The following is a 760-nucleotide window of genomic DNA, read 5'->3' on the forward strand; positions in this document are numbered from 1 at the left end:
AATATTAATTAATTACTTCTTTCTCAAAGCAATTTTTTGGGAACCTGGGGCATAGAGAATGGTAAAATAATGTGTTAGCACAGAAGAGCAAGAAATAAGGCTGAAGTTTACTTACGTGGTCACATATTCCTCATGCATTTCTTTTTGCCTTTATATCCTGTGTGTTCTCTGCAAACTCATTGTTGCCAGAGGGGCATTTTCTTAGTCCCCCAGCCTCCTTGGTGATCTGAGGTCATTCAGACTCTTCTCTTCCCACCCTGCAGGTGTTTTTATCCTCAACCTTGTGTGCCGAGACTTGGAGCTAAAGGACTCAGTGCTGGCCAGGCTCAAGGCAGTGTTCCCTCTTCTGTACGTACGGCGAATTGAGGGTGAAGTGAACGAGATCCTTTTCTGTCAGCTGCGCCCTGAGAAGAAACTAGCCACACCAGAGCTCCTGGAAACAGCCCAGGCCTTGGAGCAGACCTTGAGAAAGCCTGGGAGGGGTTGGGATGACACGTATGTCCTGTCTGATATGCTCAAGACTGTGAAGATTGTGTGATTGTTGAGTTCAGGCAGTTCTCTCAGCTTCCTGTCCAGACTGACCTTGGACCCCTGGCCTGCCAGAAACTGGAGAAATACAATGCACAATACTTTTTAAGCCTTGTATTTTTTCTTTTTGTACTCAGATACATGTGATCTCCAGCTTGGTGAGGTTGCCTGAAGATCTGGGAAAATAAAGTCTTTCCCATCCTGTCCTCTTCAGTACCATTTGGGTTGATTG

At 45.8% G+C, this 760-nt stretch overlaps 1 protein-coding gene across 1 annotated transcript in view; it reads left to right on the forward strand.

The window, feature by feature from the left end:
* The window catches only part of METTL13 (methyltransferase like 13), a 17,540-nt gene extending 16,796 nt beyond the window's left edge, over positions 1-744 (forward strand). Inside the window, exon 9 of the mRNA XM_008585981.1 lies at positions 264-744. Within this exon, the coding sequence (XP_008584203.1) occupies positions 264-538 (275 nt within the window). The 3' untranslated portion in view covers positions 539-744. The remainder of the gene's footprint in view (positions 1-263) is intronic.
* Positions 745-760: the final 16 nt, after the last annotated feature.

This window comes from Galeopterus variegatus, unplaced genomic scaffold (genome assembly GCF_000696425.1).
Source record: "Galeopterus variegatus unplaced genomic scaffold, G_variegatus-3.0.2 Scaffold3786, whole genome shotgun sequence".
Lineage (NCBI taxonomy): Eukaryota > Metazoa > Chordata > Mammalia > Dermoptera > Cynocephalidae > Galeopterus > Galeopterus variegatus.